The sequence below is a fragment of the Suricata suricatta genome, chromosome 2 (genome assembly GCF_006229205.1).
Source record: "Suricata suricatta isolate VVHF042 chromosome 2, meerkat_22Aug2017_6uvM2_HiC, whole genome shotgun sequence".
Classification (NCBI taxonomy): domain Eukaryota; kingdom Metazoa; phylum Chordata; class Mammalia; order Carnivora; family Herpestidae; genus Suricata; species Suricata suricatta.
Window position 1 is genome coordinate 65689859 of NC_043701.1, and position 23981 is coordinate 65713839.

The following is a 23981-nucleotide window of genomic DNA, read 5'->3' on the forward strand; positions in this document are numbered from 1 at the left end:
AACTCCTAGGAAGAAAAAGTAAATTGATTAGAAATTATTTAACTCGTGCCTTTTAGTTTTTCCTTTTATACTCAAAAACATGTATTGGCAGTTATGTGCCTTTCAGTTTTTATCTTTTATACTCAAAAACATGAGTTGGCAGTTATCTTCCTGACATAGAATATTTACTAATTTTATATCAGTTTATTGAAGTTTATTGTTTGAAAAACAAAAACGGTAGGCATATATTGCTTAAAAAAAAAGAGAGTAAAAAAATACTCTTAATACTCAAAATACGTTAAACACATCAGTTAAAATTGGTTAGTATTCATTGACTGTATAGTCAGTGAGAACCAAGGCTGGTCTCTGCTTGCCTGAATTCTGAACTTTGTATAAAAACTTAAGAGAAAACAGGCACAGCCTTTACATGCAAAATAACACTTGAGCTGAGATGTAAAATCAAATGGATTTTGATAAGAAAATTCTGTGACTCCTTAAAGACTAATATATATTTTTAATGTTTTGCTTTCTATTTCACTGTCGCTTGACAGTGTTTTTATCATTGCAGCAAAAAGTAGCAATGTATGGTTCTGATAGAATCCTTGACTTGGAAAGGGTACATAAATTGTATTAATGTCAAAGAATATCTTGATTTCAGGATGCCCCTAAGTCGGGTACTAGTTGCAGCTCTCGCTGTTCAAGTTCCAGACAGGATTCTGAGAGTACAAGGCCAGAGTCGGAAACAGAAGATGTGTTGTGGGAAGACTTGTTACACTGTGCAGAGTGCCGCTCATCCTGTACCAGTGAGACGGATATGGAAAACCCTCAAACTAACCCAGGTGTGAGAAAAGAATATAGAGACGACCCTTTCCATCAGGTTGGTTTACAGCGTTGGGTTATGTGGGGCTCTCCGTCCAGCTTTTTTGAATGTATGTACAAATTTTATAGCTTACATTCAAGTAAAGTATATTCCTGTGATTTTTTTTTCTTTTTATTTGAGCTGTGGTCTGGCTTCATTGGAACATAGAATGTCAGTATTTGTATTATCGTGTGTCTCTGACCTTGCAAACTTATGTTCCTGAGAAGTTGTTGGTAAATGGAGTTTTGTAAGTCACATTGTGTTTTAGATGCATTTGTCCCTATGTCCCTCAGCATACTTTACGGTCAGATCAGCACCCATGGCCTTAACTCCACCTATAAGGTCATAATTCACAAATCTATATCTCATGAATACCAGATATGTATCTCCCAAGGGCCCATATAATGAGGGTCACATATTTAGTTTTAAGTTTTCTGGTAGCCTCATTTAAAATGCTTAAAAAGGTGAAATTAATTTAATGTTTTACTTAGCCCACTATATTAAAAATATCATCACTACTTAAAATCAATGTGAAAAATGCTAATGAAATATTTTGCTCTTTTTATACTGTCTTCAGAATCTGTTGTGAGCCCTTACAAGCGCATCACATTTAGACTGGCCACTGCAAGTGCTCAGTAGTCACATGTGAGTAGGGTGCCATGTTGGACAGCACACCTCTGTAGCATATCTTCTTTTGAATGTCCCACCAGTATCTCAGATTTAACCAGATACCCCGTCTTATGAATCAGTTTTTCTTACGGCACTCAATCTTAGTGAATGACATCTCCATCCATCCACTCACTAGTCCAGAAACCCGGTGGCCATTTAAAATCCTCACTCTTCCTCTTCTTTCTCTTGTTTAACTTGTCATCAAATCCTAGAAATAAAACCAACAACTAAACTCTTAGAAAATTAGAGGCAGAAGGGAACTTTAGCTACTGCTAAAGGGTAGCTATCAAAAAGTTATTGCTCCTAAAAACCTCAAATGATGATATTTTAGGAATGTTTCTATTAAAGACTGAAACACTTAGAGACACCCATTTTTACTGCTTTTTCTATCAAAATGCCACCAGGTATTTTTGTCTGTCTGGTTGAACTTAGAGTGATTTAAAGTCCAACCTTGAAAAGCAAAATATCAAGAATTACTAAAGCAGTTTTGAAGAACAACAGGGAGGCTTTCTCTGCCAGATATAAACATTTGCTTTAAAAGTACGTGTAGTAATAAAGATATGTGCTATAGGCATATGCCAGCGACTGAATGTTTATACCCTTCCCCCTCCCACCTACCAGTCTTACGGTGAAAGCTTATCCACAAGGTGATGGTTTTTGGAGATAGGGCCTTTGGGAGGTGATGATGTTACATGGGTGCAGCCCTCATGAATATGTAGAGTGCCCTGTGAAAGAGACCCCAGAGAGCTCCCTTGCCCCTTCTGCCATGTGAGGTCACAGCAAAAAAAGGAGTCTTTGAACCAGGAAGTGGGATCTCCTCAGACACCAAAACTGCTAGCACTTTGATCTTGGACTTTCAGTCTCCAGAACTGTGAGAAATAGACCTATGTTGTCTCTAAGCCATCTTTCCATGGCATTTTGTTCTATCAGCCCAAGCAGACCAAGGCATTGTGTAAACAAATAGACCAATCGGGCAGAATAAAAATCCCTGAAGTGTAGTACATGTTTATATGGATCTCTAATATATGACAAAAGTGGCATTACAACCAGTAGGAAAAGGATGGACTCTTCAGTATATAGTTATAGGTCAAATGATTATTCATACACAAAGTATATTCCAGGTAGTTCCTAAATGTGAAGAAGCAAAACCTTAAAATATTTACAAGAAAATATAGGAGAAGAATCTTTGTTGCTTTTGGTAAGAGAAGAATTTGTTAAAGAAGAACACGAAAAACACATTCAAACATTAAAACTGAGGCAATCAGTAAATTCAGATATCCTAAAATTTAAAACTCTGGGCTACACATTAAGCCATAAACATTGTTAAAAGATGGGAAAACTGAATTTTGATCCCACCCATAAGATGTGAGATTCTCCAGCACCTGTATATGTAGGGGAGACCTAGGAGGAAAGGACTGAAGAGAAACAGGAGGAAATGTTACTGAATGAGGTTTCTTAGGAATCTGGAGGGGAAACATACTTAGGAAGTTTTGCCTTCGATGGGAAGGGGAGCACAGCTTCTGCTGAAATAGAAGGAGGAAGCAGTGCACAGAGAAAAAGACCGGGAGAGAGTTACTGGCTGATGTAGCGCAGGAGTCCAGGAGGTCTGTTAACAGTAAGTGAGATGATAGGACTGGGGGCTTGTACATGGTGGTGACGGCTTGTAGTTCTCATTTGTGGGAAGTGAAGAGAGTTAGTGTGGGCATGTATTCAAGCCAGTGAACACATTAAGAGGCACACTGCCATATTGTTGAGGGTCCAGCCAGAATCTGAAACCATGAATTTGTGATTACTTGGTCCACACAGTTGTATGATGGTCTCTGAAATGCAGTTGTGGTAATCGGTAATAGCAAAAATTTAAAAGCATTCACCATGTCAGGCATTCTACATAGTAATCTAGATGCATTATGTCATATAATTTTCACAACCTAAGACAATGTAGTATATCTTTTATATATGGTTATATGTTTATTTCATAGATAAGAAAATTGAAGCTCGGAATTAAATAGTTAATTTTGCACCCAAATTAAAAATGCACCCAAAGTAACACAATGTAGGTACTCAATAAATAGTTGTTATTCAAGGAACAGGAGAGGCCATGAAATAATGGATATGCTAAGAGTCCAGACAATGTTAGATAGAGAAGGAAATGAAACCAAGAAGACAGACTGAAGGATAAGGTACGTTCAGAAGCGTTTTAGAACTGAAGGTTTGAGAGACCTGGTAAGACGAGAAGTCAAGCAATTCGGTGTGTTGACAGGCCCGACTCTGGCCAGGGAGTAGCTGAAGGTCTTTGGAATTTAAGAAACAAAAATAAGGAACATTCCATGAGAATAGGGTGTGGGCTGTGTCACCTGGATATTCATCTAAGTCACTGGGCAGAGTAACTGGAATTAAGTTTAGGAAAATGCCTGTGAGCTGTTTTCCCAGTGACACCATAACAGGCAGAGAAACAGGGACCCGTGTGTTCCTTTGCTCATTTTGTATCACACAGTGGTTGGCACTCAGCAGGTGTTTAACAAATGTTGAATAAATGAGTGAAAGGAAATACAGGTTTTTCAAAGCATTCCAAATTATTTTTAAAGAATGCTATCCAGAATAAGTTGGCCCTAAATCTGTCACACTACTCTGTTCCTTTTTGGTAAGATCTTTAATGTTCTACTCTGCATATTAATTATAGTATCACAGACTTACTTTGGTCTTGCTTGTGGATTAAAAATTTGATTTTACACACATTTCTTATTCTCAGGCTTCTAAAAATTAGGCTCATATCTTCAGTTTTATAGTAGCCATATAATGGGAATTAGCTCCCTTTAATGAAAAGCTACCAGTTTTTTCTTGTTTGACTAAGATCTGTATTAGGTTTGGAGGACTGTGTTCTGCCCACCATAAAAACTGAAAAATACCTTCTTATGAAAAAACAATGAGCATCTGAATCTGTGTGTTCTAGCGTAGGTGTTACCAAATTTGTAGTTTTGTTTTTGTTTTATTGTTTTCTTTTCTTTGGAAGTAGTAACTGAAACATTTCTACAGCAGAAAACTTCTCTCCCCTAGTTGTGGCTGAGTATATAATAAAGTATGAAGCCATATTCAAGTGAAATTCGTTTTGCAGTAGGTGAAGCCAGATTTTAATGGGTACACTTCCCACAGGTAGAAACTCCAGGAAAGTGGTTGTCAGGGTGAATTTACTTGAAATAAAACATGGTACCAATTAAGTGTTAATGTTTTTAGGCAGTTTTGAATGAATATGGAGCAAAGCAGTTTAGATTTGAATGAGGATCCAGATTTTAGTTTGAAAAACATACCAAGAAGAACCTATGTGATAAAGTTATAAAATGGAATTATTTACTCTGATGTTTTCCTTGAGTCTTTCTGAAAAAGCACCGTGTGTAATGCTACTCTTCATACCCTGTAGACAGCACATGTCTACATGTGTTAAGGGTCCGACAAGACTGTCGTTTCAGAAGATGTTTCACACATACACAGGATTGGGTTGGTGTTTTGTTTTTGTTTTTGTTTTCAGTTAACTCTTTTTAAATTCACCAGTTTCTAGTTGCTCTTTTTTCTCCTACCTTTTGGCTTTCTAGAAATAGGAGGATGATATCAAATGCTAGTTAGAGTAACTGCGAAGGTCGCTGGGCAAAATGAATACCTTTGGAGGGTGAACTTCTTGAATTCCTGTTTCTGTCCTAGATGGACCTTCTTGATATGCCTTGCTTCATGTAATTGGAAAGGCTTTAATTCATTGTTAACAGACTGAGAATTTAAAAACATTAGAAGCCTGTAAATCAGTGGTTAAAACCTTGCCTCTCAGGCTTTATGCTCTGCACTCAGCTTCTCGCTCTTCTTTTTAGTCCATGTTATTTCATAATTATTAAATTTCCATGGAAAGTTGGATCATATTTTAGTACAAATGGCTTCTAGCTAGAATATTTGGTGGAATATTCATTTGTGGAATTAAGTGGATAGTTAATAACTAGTGTTTAACAGTTTTGAAGGCTTTCCAATAGTGAAATAGATGCTATGATGGTTAATGTCTATTGAAATACTATATCTTTGGAAAAGATAAATTTTTAGAGAAAACTAATTCATAGTCAAATAAACCAAATGTAAAAGAGCTTTGCTAATAATATGACTAGTCGTATTACGGTTTGCCTGTAATTATTCATCAGTTTTTATTCTGTTTATAGTAAACCTGGTATATATAGCTTTACATGCAGGAAATTAATGTTCAAGTCAGAATCATAATAACTTCCCATATATGTTTTCTTACATTTTATTAAATGACTATTTTATATCCTTAATCAAAACATCAATGCAATTTTATTCTCCCTACAGAAAAATAATTCCTTAAGTTTTCAAAAACTTATCTTTATCATATTTTAATCACATTTCTGTCCTTCAGAGAATACCTATAACTATAGTAGATTATTCTAATCATTGGTAGAAGTTATTTTAATGAAATGTGTTATAAAAATAAGTTAGTAGTACTGTAATGTAAATTCATCCCATTTTGGGTCTGATCTTTTAATGTTAACTTCTCATGAATATCTGATAAGGTAGATTACTGTTGAATTTTGTTGCTATCTTTAATCCCCAACTATCCTATTTTGAAGTTTTATTTATTTAAAGATTTTATTTAAAAAGTTTTTTAATGTTTTGTCTGTTTTTGAGACAGGGGGAGACAGAGTGTGAGTGGGTGAAGGACAGAGAGGGGGACAGCGAATCTGAAGGAGGCTCTAGGCTCTCAGCTGTCAGCACAGAGCCCGACAGGGTTCTCGACCCATGAAACGTAGGATCATGATCTGAGCCGAAGTCGGACCCTTAACTGACCGCACCCAGCACCCCTAAAAATTTTATTTTTAAGTAATCTCTACACCAAATGTGGGTCTCACACTCACAACCCTGATATCAAGAGGCACATCTTCTACCGACTGAGCCAGCCAGGCACCCCAAAGTTTTATTATTTTAATCATCTAAAACAAACAAAAAAACCCAAAACTTAAGCATCTGATCCTTTGTATTAAGGCCTTCAAATTTTCTTTTTACCTTTTTCTATTTCTTGGAACATTGAGAGATGCTTTATTCTTGGAGTACTTCTAGTTTCATGTGCTTCCATTTGCAATATATACTCTACGGAACAAAAAAAGTTAATCCTTTGGGGAAATGCTAGACTAAAATTTCAGAAAAGTTACTAAATTAAATAATGAGCATAAGGGGGTGAGGAAGAATCTCTTCCAGGATGAGATTGAATCACTGTTTAGTCTTTCAGAGAAGTTTAAATCTGAGCTGTCATGTGCTTTTCTATTGAATGACCTTAAGTTGGAGAGTCAGTTACATGAACAATTTGATATCCATTTGCCTTTGAACATTATTGTATTAGTAACTATGTAGACAGATTGACAACTAAGTGCTTTCGCTAACACATTTTAGAGGATTTTTGAACAAAAGCTTGCCTAATACCTGTTACAGGAAGTTCTTAATTTACACATTTTTATAACTGTAATTTCTTATGCCATCTGTTCAATGTATATGCTAATTAATGTTAAGAATGAATTTTAGTGTCATTGAAATTGGGTGTATGTAGATACCCATGTTCAGACATATATATGTTCTGTTTTACAAAATATGATAAATACATTCACCAATTTGTTTTTTAGTGTAGTTTATACACATACACACACATACATGTTTTATTTATGAAATGTGATAAATGTATTCACCAGTTTCTATTTATTTTTTATAGAGTCATTTACCCTGGCTCCATAATTCCCACCCGGGATTAGAAAAAATAAGTGCTATAGTATGGGAAGGCAATGACTGCAAGAAAGCAGACATGTCTGTGCTTGAAATCAGTGGAATGATAATGAACAGAGTGAGTTTTTACATTTTATTCTTTTAGTTTAAGAATAAGACAGCAATTATTATTATATTAAATAATTACTAAGATGTTCTATTTACAACTTATTTCTTCAAACTGAAAAAAAAGGTTATTTTTTTTGTATTTGGACCTGTCTGTGATTTATAGAGTGATTTGTCACCAAACCACTGTGATTCTTGAGTATTTCATTGTTCTGACCAAGAACAGATGATGCAATCTAAAATTTTCTTCTTTTATGTTATTCTTTCTTTTGCTTTTCATTAGTCAAACTTTGCTAGACATACTCAAGTGTTGATGAAGGCTTATTTTTCTGTGTATCCCTCCTGCTTCATTTATTTATTTAAAAAACCACAATAGAATATTTATATTGATACTTGCTTGCCCACTTAAATATATAGAAGTAATGCCGCTAGAGGTAACAGTCTTGAGTACTTTGAGAAAGTAGAGTACCAATATTATTGGGTTTTAATTTCAGTTTCCATTAAATTGTGTCTTTTATGAGACCATTACTACTTTTTAAATTTTATCTAATTCTTGGACAACTAGGCATGATTTAACTTGTACTACTTTTTTTTTTTTTAATTGTTTTTGAAGGAGTGAAGGTGGGGGAGGGGCAGAGAGAGAAGGAGACAAAGAATCTGAAGCAGGCTCCAGGCTCTGAACTGTCAGCACAAAGCCGGACGCTGGGCCCAATTTTACTTACACTTCTAAATTTCCGTGCGTTGTTCATTATGCAAGAACTATTGTGTACACTTTATGGAGGACAGAAGTTAAAGTAACTGCTCTAGAAATTGATCTTCATTTTATGATATACTCATAAGGAATCTCTGGAGATGTGGATCTACTTGGTGCTCCATACGTTAGCTCTGTGAACTAGCAAGTCGTTTCCAGAGTGTATAATATGACGATAAAAAGTTAGCTAGATCCCTTCCAGTCCTTCCAGTCTTGTATTTCCCATTATTTCATTTCCAGTTTCCTTTTTCATAATTCCCCCTTTTTTCCTTTTTTTATTTAATTTTTCCCTCCTCTAACATACTCTCTCTTCTAAAATGGTGTTAGAGTTTAAGGCGATACCATTTGTGTACTGAGCTCTTTGAAGGAAAACACAGATTGCAAATTTATCAAATAAGTATAATTCTAGATTTTTCTTTTTGTGTACAGAGCTTAAGTGGATATGAAATCTCCTCATTTTTTTTAATATTGAAGTATTTGTGAGTATTTCTAACTTTTGAAATAGTGAGATCCGTAGAATTTTTTCCCCAGATCTAGGGAATACCACGATAGTTCATCCTTTTGCATCCATTTAGTGAATTAGAAATCTGATAATGAACCTTTTTATACTCTCAAACTTTGTGTCAATTTAAATTTCATTATTCATGTATTAAAACATATTTTAACAAAATGATTTCATACTGCTATAAGTAAAATAATGCCTAATAGGGATTAATTTTACTGTAGATAAAATTTATGTATGGTTGTGTTTTTCTCTCTCTCTCTCTCTCTCTCTCTCAATACAGGTGAACAGCCATATACCAGGAATAGGATACCAGATTTTTGGAAATGCAATCTCTCTAATCCTGGGTTTAACTCCATTTGTTTTCCGACTCTCCCAAGCTACAGACTTAGAACAACTCACCGCACACTCTGCTTCAGAACTTTATGTGATTGCATTTGGTTCTAATGAAGATGTCATAGTCCTTTCTATGGTTATAATAAGTTTTGTGGTTCGTGTGTCTCTTGTGTGGATTTTCTTTTTTTTGCTCTGTGTAGCAGAAAGAACTTACAAACAGGTAAGTTTAATATAGAATTTTGATAGACAATATTTTATTCTTTTCATAATACAGAATTCCTGAAGTATTTTAGTATTCCATTAAATCATTTGGATCTGCTAATTATTTTCCTGGTTTTTTTGTAGTACTTAAGCAAATAAAATCCTAACATTTTGTTGATTTGAGTTTTTCTGTGGTAATCTACTTGAAAATTAATCCTTATCCTAATCTGTTTTTAGCGATTACTTTTTGCAAAACTGTTTGGACATTTAACATCAGCAAGGAGGGCTCGAAAATCTGAGGTTCCTCATTTCCGGTTGAAGAAAGTACAGAATATAAAAATGTGGCTATCTCTCCGGTCATATCTTAAGGTAGAATGGTAGTGATAAAAGTACTCTTAATATGCTCCCCCCTCTCAGAGTTTGTCTTTTTTCAATATGCATATATGTCTAAATGTATAGTCTCCTGTGTACTCAACATGCTGTGGTGTGATCATACTTAGTGTTCTTTTCAATCCAGATTCAGAAATCGAAAATAAATGTTTAGCTGGTTCTTTAGAGTAAAACACCTGAGGTCTAAAAGGCTTAAATGCATTTTATGTAGATCATTCAAGATCAGATTGTCCTAGATTTATATTTTATTTATTTACTTTTAATTTTTTAGTTTTTAAAATTTTATTCCTTAATTTTTTTTCATCAGGCATAGTTGACACACAATGTTACATTAGTTTCAGGTGTGCAACGAAGGCACTCACCTCTGTATGGAATGCTCTGCTTACCAACCTGTGGCTACCGTCTGTCACCTTACAGCACTAACACGATACCACTGATTATGTTCCCTATGGTGTACCTTTTATTCTTGGGACTAACTCATTCCATAACTAGGAGTCTCTACCTCCTATTCCCCTTCACCCATTTTGACTATCTGCTCACCCCTTTCCCTCTGGCAATCATCAATTTGTTCTCTGTATTTATAGGTCTAATTCTGCTTTTTGTTTGTTTGTTCCTATGTTTTCTTTTTTAGATTTGAGATTTATCTCTTCTTTATAAATCTCACCAACTTCTACTCATTCAGCTTACAGATTTTGTTCTCCCTAGAATGGTTATCAGAAGCCAGCAGAGGGAGCCCACTGCTTAAAAAAGAGTTTAAAAAACTAATCAGTGAATATCCTCACTGAAGTGGCCTATTACTATTTAAAAATATTAGCTTGCAGTTCTAAGCCATTCTTAGAGTAAATATAGAAACTCAGGAGGGAAATGAGAAACATCCGAATTAAGTTTAGGAGAGCACTTCTCCTGACGATTATTTCTTTGCTGCATTAAGACACAGTGATTTTCATTATTCATGGAGTAATCAGGTCTTAAATAAAGCTGACCAAAAGGTCAGAAACCATCTGATGTACCTAGATCTTTAATGCCTTTTATTTTGAAGTAACAGTGAAAGAAGTGGAAAAAAAGTTTGCACTGTTTGTCTATTCTTATATTTAAAAAATTCTTTATTCTGTTCATTGATTTGTTAGTCTCCATGGGGAAATGCTAAAACTTGGCCTGGGTTATTTTTGCTCACTGTGACTTCTGTTGTATGGAGGTAGGTGAATATGATCTCTGTTATGTGGCTTAGCGAGAAGCCAGCTGTAAGTCCTCCTCATTATCAACCTGATTATATAAGTAGATGTATTCTCTTGTACATTGTTTTATTCAATAAACAGGTATTTAACGTTAACCACTTAACATCCACTACTCATGACATGCAAGTCCTTATGTTTAGGAGCTTATAATTCAGCGGGAGAAAATATGTAGCCCCAGACCTAGGAATTATCCTTGGTATTTACTTCGCTCCTGCATTTCCGACATCTAGCTCATCATCATTTCCCATCCTTCCTCTTTCCAGAATATATCTTGGGACCATTTACTTCTTTGTTTCCATATCTGCAACCCTAACGAAACCTTCAATCATCTGCTTTGGGCTACTGTAGTGGCCTGTTAACTGGCCTCCTTGCACTCAGGTTTCCTCCTTCCAGAGATCTTTTTAAAATGTAGATTTCATTATATAATTCTTAAAACTTTCTGGAGGCTCTCCATTGCTCTTAGATTAAAGGACAAAATCTGAACAGGGCTTATCAATGCCCTTCATGACCTAGCTCCTGAGGATATCCGATCTCCCTTGTCTCATTTTGAAACACTTTCCTCTCTGCATTCCAGCCATACCAGACTGCTTCAGTTCTTTGAATGCACTATTATTTTTCCTGTTTTGTGCTCTTGCACTTGTCCTTCCTTCTTCCAGGAACACTGCCATGTGCTATCATACCTTAGCACCCTACTCTGGTATAAGTATCACATTACCAGGGAGATCTTCCCAGGCTATCTTCCTAACTTGCATGTGACAGTTAGTAGTGTGGGCCTGGGAAGATTTCTTTAAGGAATTGATACTTAAACCAAATTGCCTACCAGTTTTCTCTGAGCATCCTTTACCTTTCCTTTATAGCACTTGTTACAGCCAATCACATGTATCTGTGGCTACAAGCTTTATGTCTTGACTTCCTGCTAGTTCCTGTGAGGGTTGGGACCATGTGTGTTTTGTTCTCTGCTGTGTTTCCAGTACCTAGCACACTGCCTCATTCTGAGCAGGTGCTCAAGAAATATCTGTTGAATAAATAATTAGTGTTTGACAAAATATTTGGAATGAAATGAAATGAAAAACATGGAAGTTATGCCAAGAATTCTATGCTATATATTCACTATGTTTACTGTATTGAAAATTCTCAGGAAATAGTAACACTTTGTAATTAAAATTCACCCAACAAATTAGGTATATTTTCAATATTGTAAGCTATGATCAACCTGCACAGATAGATCAACACTTTAACTGAAAGCATGGAATTAGCTGCTAATTTGTAAGTATATTTAAACTGTTTTTCCTCCTTTTCCCCAGCGTCGAGGTCCTCAGCGATCAGTCGATGTAATAGTTTCATCTGCTTTCTTGTTGACTATATCAGTTGTATTTATCTGTTGTGCCCAGGTGAGTTGACTTGTTCTGTATAGAAATCAGATAATCACATCTATAATTATTGGGCTCCAGAGGCTTTCTAATAATAAACAACCAAAGTAGTAATATTATAGGGAAGCCTAGTTACACAAGGTTTGAAACTGACCTTTTGCAGTTTTTTTTTTTCAGTAGAATAAATAAATGTGTCTTATTCATCTCTGCATCATGAATAGTGTCTAGCATAGTCTCAGATGTCTATTGATTAAATAGTGCTTAGTTTTTATCCGCCACTTACCTGGTTATCTTTATTTTCCAAAATAAACACGCGAGTGACCAGAATTGCAAAATTGTTTCAGACTGTCTTTCACGAATCTCTGCTTTATTCACACTTAGTATTCTTTCATTTTATATCTGAATCGTCACTGTGACGTGACTGCCTCAGGTTCTGAGAAAGAACTCTCATTGTCCAAGATTAGTCAGGAAGCACAGAAGTACCTCAGGATATTCTGTGTTATAAAATTAAACTTCATTTCAAGTACTGCAACATATGAGATTACCTGAGGATTCTTCTGCTTTAAAATACTATATACAGTCCAGAGGGTGGATAAAAACTTAGCTTTTTAATATTCATATATAAGCTCTTCTATATACATATTTCATGCATATCTGAGTTTATAAGACAGTAAGGGGCCAACACTGAAGATATAACTAAAAAACAGAGCAATTAAGTATATGTGTTAATGCTGTGCGAGCACTAGGGTGAGGAAGTGAGGTAAACTGTCAGTTTTCGTATCCTAGAGACTTGAGATTTTATGTCCACAAAGGACAGAAGATGAGGCCATAGCCTGCATACATCCTTATATATGCTGCCTCATAAAGCCAGACCCGTTACAGGACTACCGTCTCCGTGAAAAGGTAGAAGAAAAACAGACTGCCACCAGTATAGGAGGACAATAAAAAAGCTCATCTAACTCTGCCTGGACTCTGACAAGGGGGATAAGTCTCTCCCTAAGAATATGTAATTGTAGGTCTACCCTTATTGGAGTTCAGGGTTTAAAATGTGCATTGCAGATCTTGTCCTGTAACCTCTATGTCAATATAAAGTTAATATGAAAAGCAGTCCTGGGATATTTGGCAGAAGCAAAACCAAGATTGTTCTTGGGGGGATGTGACTTCAGTCTAGGCCTCAGGATGTCCACAGAGGAAGCCCCTTCAGGTTTCAAAACCATGTAGAAACCAACAAACAGGAGATTAGATCTCCAGCTGCCTCAGATAATAAATAAGCTGATCAGATAAGAACTATAAGATAAAGACACAGATAACACTATGGAAAAAAAAAACTGATTTGAAAAAGAATTGCCAGCACTTGAGAAAAATGAAAAATAGAGCTATTGACATTAACAACATAATACAAAATAAATAACAATGAATAGCAGATTGAAGATAGCTAAAAGTGAATGAGAGGTGGAAGAGGTTACCCAAAATATAGGATAAGGATAAAGAGATGAAAATATGAAAAGGAGATTGAAACAGATGGGAGAGCCAACATATATCCATAAGAATTGCAGATAGAAAGGAGAAAGAGAGCAATATTTGGAGAGATAATGGCTAACAGTTTTTCTGTATTGCTGAGACCTTGCACAACAAGAATAAGAAGGAGCCATATATATAAATCCACACTTAGACACATTGTGGAAGAACTGCAAACACCAAAACAAAGAGAAAAATCTTAAAAGCAAACCAAGAAGAAAAGACTGATTTCTTTACTTACAATTCCTAATAGTGTGTTAGCCTTTGCTTCCAAGTTTAATTTCCATGTTCCTTGAAGTACATCGTATAGTAGTTCTGTCTGTAAAACCTCTCTATCAACAAAAAGGCACATGAAACATAGTAACATTGGAAGGTTTTGAATGTAACAGGATAGAAAAAGATACTGCAGGCAAAAACAGGAGCTACAGGAAAGCTGGTGAGTGCATATTAATATCAGATGAAATGTCTGTAATCTATGTACAATGAGGGAGACAGGGAAGTGGGACAAAAATTAAAACAATTCATCAAGTTCCAATAATTCTCAACTCTTATTCATGTGACATATAACTTCAAAATATATGTGTAGATAGCCAAAATCAGTAGCACTAAAGTAAGAAATTATTTTTAAAAACCTCATTGGAAGGCCCCAACACATTTCTTTCAGTAATTGATAGATTAAATGGACCCCACCCCCCAAAAAACACAGGGAAGATAAATACCTAAACAAGATATTTTAAATTTTTTTCTAAAATTATAGAATGCATATTCTTTTCAGGCACAAGGACAGTTTATAAAACCTTTCCATGTACTTGGACACAAAGTAATTCTCAGCTGAGACAATATAGACAACTTGATCTAACTGCTATGCATTACAGTAAAAAAACAATGACAGCAGCAAAAAACCTCATACATGTGGAAATTTTAAAGCATATATATAATATTTAAAAAGCACAGTGTGTTTAAGTGTAAACTGCTGACAGAGTTGAGAAGTTGTATAAAGAATGCTAGTATAAGTTACTTTATATCATTAATGTTGAAAGCTTAGGTGACAATTTGGTACAGATGCATAATTACTAAAACTGACTCAAAAATTGAAAACCGAGGAGATCTATAACTATAAAGTAGTATTGATTCAATAGTTTAAAACTTTGCCACCAACAAAGCCTTCTAGACTACCATGTGGCTTTACAGTTGATTTTTGCCAATTATTCAAATAAACAGTAATTCTAATCTTACACAAAACACCTAGAGAATAGAAAAAAGGGACTATTCCCCAACTCATTTTATGTGACTAATAGAATCTTGATATCAGTTGACCGGAGAGACAGTATAAAAATGGAAAACTGTGAACTAATTTTCCTTATTAACTTCAATGCAAAATACTAGGAAGATGAGGCCAGCAACTTAATAACAATAAATATGCCATGACCAATATAGTTTATGGAATGCAGATTTTCAACTTAGAAAAATCCACCAATCTGGTTTGAGCTATAGTTGATTAAAAGAGGAGAAAACATGATCGTCTCCACAGATGGAGAAAAGAAATTGGTGAATTTCAGTGGAGATTCATAATACAGTGACTGGAAAGTACTGTTCTTAATCTTAAAGTATATCTTTAAAAAATTAAAGCAACATTGTACATATGATATTTATTACCTTAGGGGTATATACTTTAAAATTAGGAAGAAAATCTTCCAGTCTACCTTCTAGTCATGGGTTTTGATTACATTATATGTTTGATGTGTTTGAAATATTTCATAATAAATGTGGAATGTTTTTAAAATGTAATACTATATTCATGATCAATTTGTATGAAATCAAATGTTGTTTCCTTTTAGAAAGAAATTGTTTGAATCACATTACTGCTTTATGTTGCCTTTTTCATACACTTTTAGTTGCTTCATGTGCATGAGATCTTCCTTGATTGTCACTACAATTGGGAACTAGTAATCTGGTGCATCTCGTTAACACTTTTTCTCCTAAGATTTGTTACACTTGGATCAGAGACAAGTAAAAAATATAGCAATACCTCAATATTACTTACTGAACAGGTGAGAATGCATGTTTACTATGTTATAAGTTAATGTCTATAATCTATATATTAAACTAAAAATCTTTGCATTTACTTCAAATTTCTTTTAGGAACCTGTTGTTAGATTGTATTTGTGTTACAACGCAAAACTTGAAATTTGATAGGACATGAACCTTCAATGTTCTTGCCTTGATGCAGATTTCAAGTCTAATCTGTTGTTTTTCTGTTTCACTTTTATTTGACAAAAAGGAAGTACTATTTATAGAAATGATGACTTTTAAAGCATTAGTGGGATGTGTTTGCTTGGCAGTCTAGCAGAGCCATGTTTGAAGAAGTAGGAATTTGTATTCAGTAGGAAGGATAAAGCATAATAATTTTGATGGTTAACTTTATTTTGTATCCACTTGCTTAATATTTTCCTTACCATTCCATAGGAATTACTCAAACTTCTTGCCAGTGAAAACATTTTGAGTAGTTTTGTCAGGGATAGTGTGATTCTTAAAAAATTGCTAACCCTGTCACATGGGCTCAAGGGGAAAGGGGAGAGCAGCAAACAAACCAGTTGGTCTACTTTCATGATTCTTCTTTAGTTTGTATTGGCTCTAGGACTAAAGTGTTTCACCTGTTAAATAGTGAAATCGAGTTTTCCTTTCTTGTGTCAGCTTTAATTAAATTTGAGAAGTTTAAAATTTTATTATAAAATGTTTATTGTAAGAAATTTGGAATATATAGTGAAGTATGAAGGAGAATATTAATGTCATCTATAATCTCAATACCCAGAGAAGCACCATGAATATTTTAGTGACTATCTTTCAGTTCCTTTTAAAAATGAGTATTTGTTGTAATTTTAAGTATTTTTAACTATTCATTCCTTTTTTTGGTAAAAGATAAACCTCTACTTGAAAATGGAGAAGAAACCTAACAAAAAAGAGGAACTGACGCTAGTGAATAATGTTTTAAAGCTGGCTACTAAACTGCTGAAGGTAAAAATAAAATTGAAAATGTTAATATAATGTAGAATATGCTGTTCTGATACTTTATCTTTTAGTCTTTTGTTTGCAGATTCTATCCTATGTTTGGTTTTTATGATTATCCAAATTGTTAACAAATTATATTTGAACACATTCATGTCATGTACATTTTACTTATAAAACTAATAAAAGTAATCCAAATCATATCATTATGAAATTGTAATAACTTTTTGAAAATTAAAGACTTTAAAATATTGTAGAGGTTGGCATCTTTGGAAATTTTGCCTCCTAGTACTTAAAATAGATTTCAAAAAGGGAGATTTGATGTTAATTTAGAAATTTTCTCATTTTCTATTTCTCAGAGCAGTCTTCTGCTTGGCCTGAGTTAACTTAAAAAGTAGTAATACATAATAATTAAATAAATTTTTTTTACCAATAGACCTTTAAATTTTTAAATCGTTTTTGGTAACAATAAAAATATAATTTCAAAATATTTGATTTCATAATAACTCCTTGGAGGTAATTTGATAAAATATTTTTAGCATTGCTTTGCAGCTTTTGTTTCTTAAAAGGAAAATGTTTTTTAAAATCTTAATTTCTGTAACAAATTGAATATAACGTGTTCAGAGAATGGTGTAAAGTTAGTTGTTTCTCAGTGTTACAATTAATTCTTCAGTCAGTTAAAAAGTCTTAATTAGGTATACTGCCTCCCAGTATATATTGGGCCTTGACAAGCAAAGTTCAGAAGAGAGGTGGGTGGGCTTGTGGGTACATATGTGTTGAATATCTTCAGAGCGTAGGCTAGAAGGATGAGACTTAAAAGCAGCGTAGGCTAGACAGGATGAGACTTAAAAGCAGCGTCAGTCTCGGAGTAGAGGGAAATTTAAGAAACTAAAGTACAAAGCACAAGCGTGTGATCACACACAGTCATATACAATCTTCTACTCAGAAACCTGGGACTTAAAAATAGATTGTTCTTTCTCTGTCACTCTTCACAGCCAAGAAATTGTCAGGCCCATTCATTTAACCTCTCGAATAGCCTCCGGTTCATCCCCACTTCCCTTTCGGCACTACCGTAGGTCCGGCCCTCACTGGTCTCTCACTTGAGCTTTGAGCCTTCCTGCTTCTCGTCTCACCGCTCTCAGTGCCTGTGGTCTTTCCCATCTGCACATCTGATGCACTTCTCTCCCGATTAAATGCAGTCTGTCAGGAAATTTGTATAAAGAATCACCCTTACCTAAGTAGCCAGTTTTACAAATTTGAAGGATTTCTTTCCTTGCAGTTGGCCTCTAACAATGCTGGGCAACCTGTAGCCCTTCAAAGATGCCATGTTCTCGTGTCTTAGTGGAATACCTATTGCCTCTTCCCACAAAGTTTTAGGAGCACCTTCCTCTAGGACCCACTGCCTTCTTTATACATTCATCTTTTATGGGAGACTCGCAGTCAATTATTTATTTGCAAGTCTATTACACTGTAAGGTCTGTCAGCACAGGGACTAAATCTGGACTTCCTAGAGCTTAACACAGGGCCTGCCATATGACTTTAAATCTGAGAAGCAATAAATCATAGAATTTTAAATCTTTGACTCAATCAGTTAATTAGTTCTTATATTTGAAAAGTAATTGTCTTAAAGGGGAGTTTTATATATATGTTAATAATGGCAGAAAATTTGGCTACTTTTCTAATTCTTGTGTAAAAGGTATTATTATTCTCTTACATTTTCTGTTCTTTTACTAGAAAATGTTTTCATGCCTCTTGGAAACTATTAGACCAGTACTCTATTAGTCATTCATTTGAGACAGAAATTGCAGTTACATATTTAGATTACAGAGTTCTTTTAATAGAAATCACTTCTTAAAAAAAGAAGAAAAAAACCTTCAAAAAACTTCAAGTTTAACCAAGTTTATCCTTTTTTAAACTATCCACAATTTGTAATTGTTTTATGAAAGTGATTTTTAAAAATTCTCATTGTATATCGCCCCGAGTTAATTTGACTGATGATTCTTAATGCATTTCTGGACTCTGGTTTTTATTCCTTTACTAGGAACTGGACAGCCCCTTTAGATTGTATGGGCTCACCATGAACCCACTGCTTTACAACATCACCCAGGTTGTCATCCTTTCCGCTGTTTCTGGCGTCATCAGTGACTTGCTTGGATTTAATTTAAAGGTAAGAGTCCCAGGTTTTTGTTTTTGTTTTGTTTTGTTTTTTTGAGAGTGAGACTCTTAAGCAGTCTCCACATGCAGCATGGGGCCTGACGTGAGGCTCAATCTCACGACTGTGAGATCATGACCTGAGCCACAATCAAGAGTCAGACGCTCAACCGACTGAGTTACCCAGGTGCCCTTTCCAGGTATTTTTATTTCTTAGTGCCCTGTTATATTTTGTGACATTTATTTTACCCTATCACTCTTTGAAGATTTTGATTGCACAGTGATGAAGTAATTTTCATGATATTGTATACAAAGAATGAGTAATATTCTTGATTTATAATGCTGATGGAACTCCTAATTTGGAACAATATTCATACAGCTAGGACTGTATACAATAAGGTATTTATTTTTACTCATAATCTGAATCTTATTTAGGTGATAGAAAAGGAAAAGAAGAGCCTTATTTCTTTTTGGGGCCAATAGTTATTTATTATATAGCAATGCATATATCCCCCAACATATGCACAGCTGTCAGTGAATAAGGTGCAGATTATTCATATTAAATGGGTGGTATATGTATATTGCTACTTCCCAATAAAAGAAAGCCGAGAAAAGCTGATTTTTACATTTTTATTTAAGGTGAATTATTTTTGAAAATGTGACGATAAAAGAGTTTAAAATAGTAGAACCTTTACTTGTTTATGAAATTTAAATAATAGCATTATGTGATATAATTTAATAAGTTGCAATATTAAAACTGACTCTAGGGGCGCCGGGTGGCTCAGTTGGTTGAGCGTCTGACTTCTGCTCAGGTAGTGATCTCGCGGTATGTGAGTTCAAGCCTTCCATAAGGCTCAATGCTGTCAGCGTGGAGCCCGCTTTGGATCCTGTCCTCCCCCTCGCTCGCTCTCTCTGCCCTTCCCCCACTTAAGCTCTCTCTCTCTCTCTCTCAAAAATAAGTAAAAACATTTTTTTAAAAAACTGACTCTAATGGTTACTACTTCTATTATTTTTTCACTAGCTGTGGAAGATTAAATCATGACAATTCAGAGAAAAGAAGATGTAGCCTCTTTTCCAGAATAAGAGTACCAACTAAGCTGCCTGAAAGCAGTCACTGACTCTTTGCTTCAGGAGTCTCAGCTGGGAAATCGAAGTGTTTACATCAGACTGTCTTGTGCAATTCTTATATTTATTTTACTTGTTCACTGTTTTTTACATCTATTTTAGTCTTTATATTTTATTTTTAGCATTGATGTACTTAGGTGTCGAAAGGGTGATAAAACTGATATCCAGATACTTGAGATCCTGGTAATTGTTCACAAATAATTGACAGAATAACAGATCGGGAGAATAGAAGCCATTGCTAAGCACCGTTTCTCCATCAATGCCAGGAACTTGCCTTACTTGAGGAAAACTTCTTTAACTTTGGAATATTGCATTGGACACTCAGCTAAACACATAAAGTGTGTTCTTTGGGGAATCAAGATCCAGTCAGGGTTTCTCTTGAATTACTTTCGAACAATGCCAGGATCTGAACTGATTAAGCTGCAGTTACACACCCTTCAGTATTAGTATATATGGTATTACATAACAGGTCAACAAGTGCTCTTTGATGATAAAACTCTTAATAGAGCAATAATTGTAAATGGTTACCATACTGTAAGATATTTTGATAAAAATTAACTAGTAATAATTGTATTTATTTGAAACACTGGGCTGTTTGCACAGCTCCAACTGTGCATGCTCAAAATGTGCACTTTTTAAAATTGTTACTTTTAATGCGTATCTTTATATGGGGTATGTTATAGTGTACTAGGGCATGATATGGTATCCTTTTGAGTGAGGTATACGCTCATCTCACAAGTGAAGTGCCTATTGATATTACTAAAGTACATTATTATGTTTACTCAAGTAAAATAATTTTCTCCCCATGGTACACTATAGTGTATATACACTCAAATGAACAACTTAAGAACAAGGTTAAGAACCAATAAAATATTCCTCTGATTGGCAGTTATAAAACTATATCCAAATTTTCAAAAAAGAGCTTCAGTCTGCAAATTCAATCCTCTAAACCTAACCTGGTGCACCCCCCTCACTCCCGATTTTATAAGGGCTATTTTAGATGCTTTTAACCTGGACAGTTACCTTCTCCTCCCACCATACACACGCACACACAATTTGCCAAGTGTCCAAATGAGAACATACCATGTTGGCATGTTAGGTAGATAGGGCGAATATGATGGTATCTTACATTGGGCCTTGATTTTAAGTTGTTACATTTGTACAATCAAGAATATATTAGGAATTACATAAAACATGAAATGTTTTTGCAGTTTTTTTTAAACTGGGTACCAATTTCTAAAACAAAGAATTTATTTGAAACAGTATAGAATTTTCTTGGTGCAAGGTATATCATGTTGAATATCCTCACATTTTTTACCATGTGTTAGGGAGTTTATTAAAAAATTAATTGTAAATGATTTATTTAATTGGTGCAGTTTTAATCCCCAAATCATAATCTTAAGATCAGGAATGTGTAGAGAACAGAGCCATGTCATAATATCACTTTGCTCTTACCATTCCTTTTGATCAGCCTCAAATCAGCCTCATTGTGTAGTATATTTTCTTTATGTAGAAAACAACAAAAGCAGTTTGTTTTATTTACCTGTGTTCTCCTATGTTTAATAATGACCAAAGTGCATTCTGAGTTTTTTCAAGGAATGTATTACTGGAGCTTTAAGAACATACTTATTTTCTCATGTGAAAACTTAGGCTTTGTTTGATATGTTTCTTCTTCCTCTATTGTCTAATGTTGAGGTTGTTTTTAGGAATTATATTTTATAAACTTTTTCAGAATAAGGTACATACCTATACAGAACTTAACATTTTGCACAGAATATATCAAATATATTTTGAGAAAAAAAGTACAGCATGAGTTCTGTTAGGAATAAAAGATGAAATTATTGTATCTCAAAAAAAACTTATTTCAGAATGGAAATATTTTTGAGAAAGGTAGCTGAGTATACTGATTTAGGAAAATGTTTGTTTTGGATTGAAGTTCATTTTAACTAAGAGTTGGGAGCTGATTTATTGAGTACAGTATACCTCTCAACAACTTATAAATAATATGAATTATGTCACTAAGGTGGGCAGCAGTAGAATACCAAAAGGACATAGTTGTCATCTTAAGCAATTTCAAAATATTAATGAAATTGTTTTCAAAGCAGAAAAATTGACATTTGCTGCCTTTAAGAATACCATGAATGTAAGAAATTGAAAGATATTGTAACATATCACATAATATAGAAAAGGCAGTTCAAAGATAGAATTGTGGCAGATGTTGTGTGTTAACTGTTGTTTCTTTGCCACATGTGTTGTAATTGAACGTTTGAACAGCAAGTTTAAAATAAAATATTCTATGCTGACAGTGTTAAACTGTAGGTTTTCTGGGTTTTCTTCCCTTTTCATTTTAAACTCATATACATTTCTATGGTAATTTTGTATTTACTATAGCATAAACTTTAATTATAACTCTTAGATTTCAGAGAAGGGGAAATAAATTTTTTTAAACTTCCTGACATTTAAGATTTTGTTATGATTCTCAACATGAAAGAATATGGAGGTCTTCCATCCCCAAAATGCTATGATATCATTAATTTTTTTTGCTTATTTGTTTGTATTTAAATACAGAAAACTGGCCATAGCCTGGGATATTAAAGCTCATTGTCAGAAGGATAGTGGTATTTTTAAACAGTTTGCCAGTTTGCCACATGAGTTCAGCATGAGAGATCGTGGCCAAAAATAAGATGGGTAAGCATTCTAATATTTCTTTTACACTTGATTGGTACAAGTGTTCATAGGACTTTAATTAATCAGGGACTCTTAATTCAAGTGCACTTTCCAACTTAGAATTGGCTCTTTTAATGAATCTCCCTTCAGAATGCAAAATAGAGCATATGACAGGCATCTCTTTGAAATGCTATATCATTTAGAACCTTAATTCTCAACCCTTTTTCTGCCAAGTCTGTACAAAGGATACCACAGATGCTTATCAATATCACTGGTTTTCACAGAGCTTACCCGCTAGGAGGAAGTATATTTTCAAAAAAGTATTTCTCAAGTGATTTAGAAAATTTGTCCCACCTGTCACTTCTCGCCACCTTGAGAATTACTATCTTATGATCAGGAATTTTTTAGAATATAAATTCCATGAGATTTTAACTGCATTCACCACTGTATTCCTAGCACATAACATGGTGCTTGACACATAGGAACTCTCAGTCTGTTGAATGAAATGAATGAATGAATGACTTGAGTCACATAAGCCCTTAGATACCACCTTGTCCAGAGTTTGTTCTTTATCAGATAAAAATCCCTGAGGTCACAAAAGAGGCTAAGAAGCTTGCCCAAGCTTGTCATACTTAGTTAATGATGGAGCCCACACTCTCTTTTATTCCCTTGGAAAGTATATTCGGTAGAGACAAGGAAGGTGGAAGAGTAGAAGGACCCTAGGCTCGCCTCATCCCATGAATACAATTAGATAATGGTCAAATCATCCTAAATACCCCAAAATACCCCAGAAATTGACCTGAAGACTGGCAGAACAAACTCTACAACTGAAGGTGGAGAAGAAGCCACATTGAAGAAGGTGGGAAGTGCAGAGACATGGTTTAAGGGATAAATGGATCTTGGATGCTGTGGAGGGGAGGGAGCCATAGTCATACATAAGGGTGAGAGGGAGAGGAATGTACAAGGGAACACACAAGGATAACCATAACCATTGGCTTGGGAAGTGAAAGGGGCTGAATTTTGTGAGTTCTTGTAACCAGTGAGGCTTAAGGCCTGGAGTTTTAAAGATCAGCAGGTTTGACTGGGATAGAGCCTGGAGAGCACTGTGCTGCTCCTGGCGAGAAGGTAAGCAAACAACATGGGAGTACATACAGTGTGGAAACTGACCTAAAGAACACTGGGAGCACTATCCCTGAGTGGCAGTGTTTACAGAGACACCTCTCCTGGAAGAAAGAAACTGGTCAGCACCATTTCTCCTCCCCTGCCCTTCAGCATAAACACAGAGCTACCTGTGGGAGGCAGCAATGCGGACACTGGCTGCCTAACTTGCTTATCCTTAAGCCCCATCCCCCTGCACTCT

The 23981-nt window shown here is 34.9% G+C and overlaps 1 protein-coding gene across 6 annotated transcripts in view; it reads left to right on the forward strand.

The window, feature by feature from the left end:
• PHTF2 (putative homeodomain transcription factor 2) overlaps positions 1–22267 on the forward strand; it is a 118856-nt gene extending 96589 nt beyond the window's left edge. For 5 of the 6 annotated variants that reach the window (XM_029927947.1, XM_029927953.1, XM_029927974.1 and 2 more), the window contains 9 exons: positions 638–856; positions 7254–7382; positions 8906–9178; positions 9397–9528; positions 12089–12175; positions 15568–15723; positions 16592–16687; positions 18720–18845; positions 19851–22267. In XM_029927947.1, the coding sequence (XP_029783807.1) occupies positions 638–856; positions 7254–7382; positions 8906–9178; positions 9397–9528; positions 12089–12175; positions 15568–15723; positions 16592–16687; positions 18720–18845; positions 19851–19871 (1239 nt within the window). In that variant the 3' untranslated portion in view covers positions 19872–22267. Of the gene's footprint in view, positions 1–637; positions 857–7253; positions 7383–8905; positions 9179–9396; positions 9529–12088; positions 12176–15567; positions 15724–16591; positions 16688–18719; positions 18846–19850 lie in introns of those variants that run through there. The other variant, XM_029927983.1, reaches the window with a different exon arrangement.
• Positions 22268–23981: the final 1714 nt, after the last annotated feature.